This window comes from Myotis brandtii, unplaced genomic scaffold, assembly GCF_000412655.1.
Source record: "Myotis brandtii unplaced genomic scaffold, ASM41265v1 scaffold384, whole genome shotgun sequence".
NCBI classification, from domain to species: Eukaryota; Metazoa; Chordata; class Mammalia; order Chiroptera; family Vespertilionidae; genus Myotis; species Myotis brandtii.
This window is the reverse complement of record NW_005364745.1, coordinates 2,525,520-2,526,996: the sequence shown is the minus strand read 5'-3', so window position 1 is coordinate 2,526,996 and position 1,477 is coordinate 2,525,520. Positions and strand designations below refer to the sequence as shown.

The following is a 1,477-nucleotide window of genomic DNA, read 5'->3' as shown; positions in this document are numbered from 1 at the left end:
GCCCCCATGGGTGCTTTCAATTACACAACATCGGGCAAACTCCAGAAGAATGGCAGCGGCCAGACGTTTAGGCACATGAGCTCCAGAATGACAGCTCCAAGGAATGTGCGCGTCTATCGTCTCCCAGAGTCCCTTAAACACCACAGTGAGTCCAGGTTAACCCACCCTGTGCATCACTATTAGGACTATTCTCAGGGTTTAAAAATGCAAGATTGCCAAGCATTTTACAACCAGAGATTCCCAGGCACTTCTCCAATCCCCCCTCCCCCGCCCCCTTTCAGGAATCCAATGGCCCGGAGCTCACAGAATCCGCCACGCATCAACCTGCCGGACTCACCTCGCTGCTGCGGGCCCTCCAGGAGCCTCAGTCTGCAGGTGTGCAAACCGCGCAGCAGGTGGCTGCCGCCTCCTCCTGGCACAGCAGACATGGTCCCGGCGGTATCACTACGGCTCCAGGGTCTCTAGGGCATCTCCTTCCCTGGGCCAGTCACCCACAGTGTCTTCACAAGTCACCCCGAAGCAGAGAGGGACGCGCGGATCCCGTCCTTGCGTGTAAACCATTTACTTCTCTAAGACATTCCCAAGTGTTTCCTGGTCGTGAATCCAAAAATTAGCATTCCCCGCTGTGACTGCCCCCACAGAAAAAGATGCCGGTGCACTTGGATAAAAACACAAAATTCTTCTTTCATTTCAAAGCATATTGAAAAGTTTCCCCCTTCAAGTGTCAAAGCCTACACAGTCACTATTTCCAACAGATGACAGTCTGGGCCGTTTGGACTCCTGCTGCTGACATGAAATCTAATGCCCCGCGTATTTAAGAGGGCTGCGAGAGTAATTACACACAAGCAGAAAGAAGGGCAGCCGAGTTAAGTCAAGTGATTTCTAAGCCTGGTCGGAGTTACCCTCTGGGACAGCAGACAGTGAAGGGTTCTTAAGGGAGGCTGGGAGGAGGAGGAGCCGTGGGCTGGCTGATTAGCATAAAGGCGCAGGCAAGACCTGGCAGTGGAGCTGCTGTGAATAATAGTGACCGAAGCAGGGATTCTAAAAAGATGCCCTGACATTACAGTACTCACATACCTGACTTCTGCCGCTTTGTTTGGAATGAAAACAAAAGCTCAACGCAGGGGCTTCTGCGGCCTGGAGATTCGTTTGTACATGCGAGATCTGAAGGGTGGAACGGGAACTAATAATGAGCTCATGGAAATGTACTGCTGAGACTCCGTTTCTGTAAACAGCCTCCAGTCTTCAGAGATGGGCAGTCATAGAGCAGACCAACTGCCAAGGTAACTATTTGGAGTTCTGGAAGAAAAATAAGCACACAAAACATTATCTTTCCAGAAATCTAGCTCTGTTCACCCTAAGATTCTCTATTGGTACTTCTAGGTCATAAGATAAAGCTGTTTCCTGTGTGTGTGTGTGTGTGTGTGCACTGAAAAAGCATATCTCATTGAAATTCTGTGTGTGTGTGTGTGTGTGT

The 1,477-nt window shown here is 50.2% G+C and overlaps 1 protein-coding gene across 1 annotated transcript in view; it reads right to left on the bottom strand.

Annotated features, from left to right (window-relative positions):
• Positions 1 to 1,025, bottom strand: part of RANBP3L (RAN binding protein 3-like) — a 57,059-nt gene extending 56,034 nt beyond the window's left edge. Inside the window, exon 1 of the mRNA XM_014544876.1 lies at positions 338 to 1,025. Coding sequence (XP_014400362.1) covers positions 338 to 428 — 91 coding nt within the window. The 5' untranslated portion in view covers positions 429 to 1,025. The remainder of the gene's footprint in view (positions 1 to 337) is intronic.
• Positions 1,026 to 1,477: the final 452 nt, after the last annotated feature.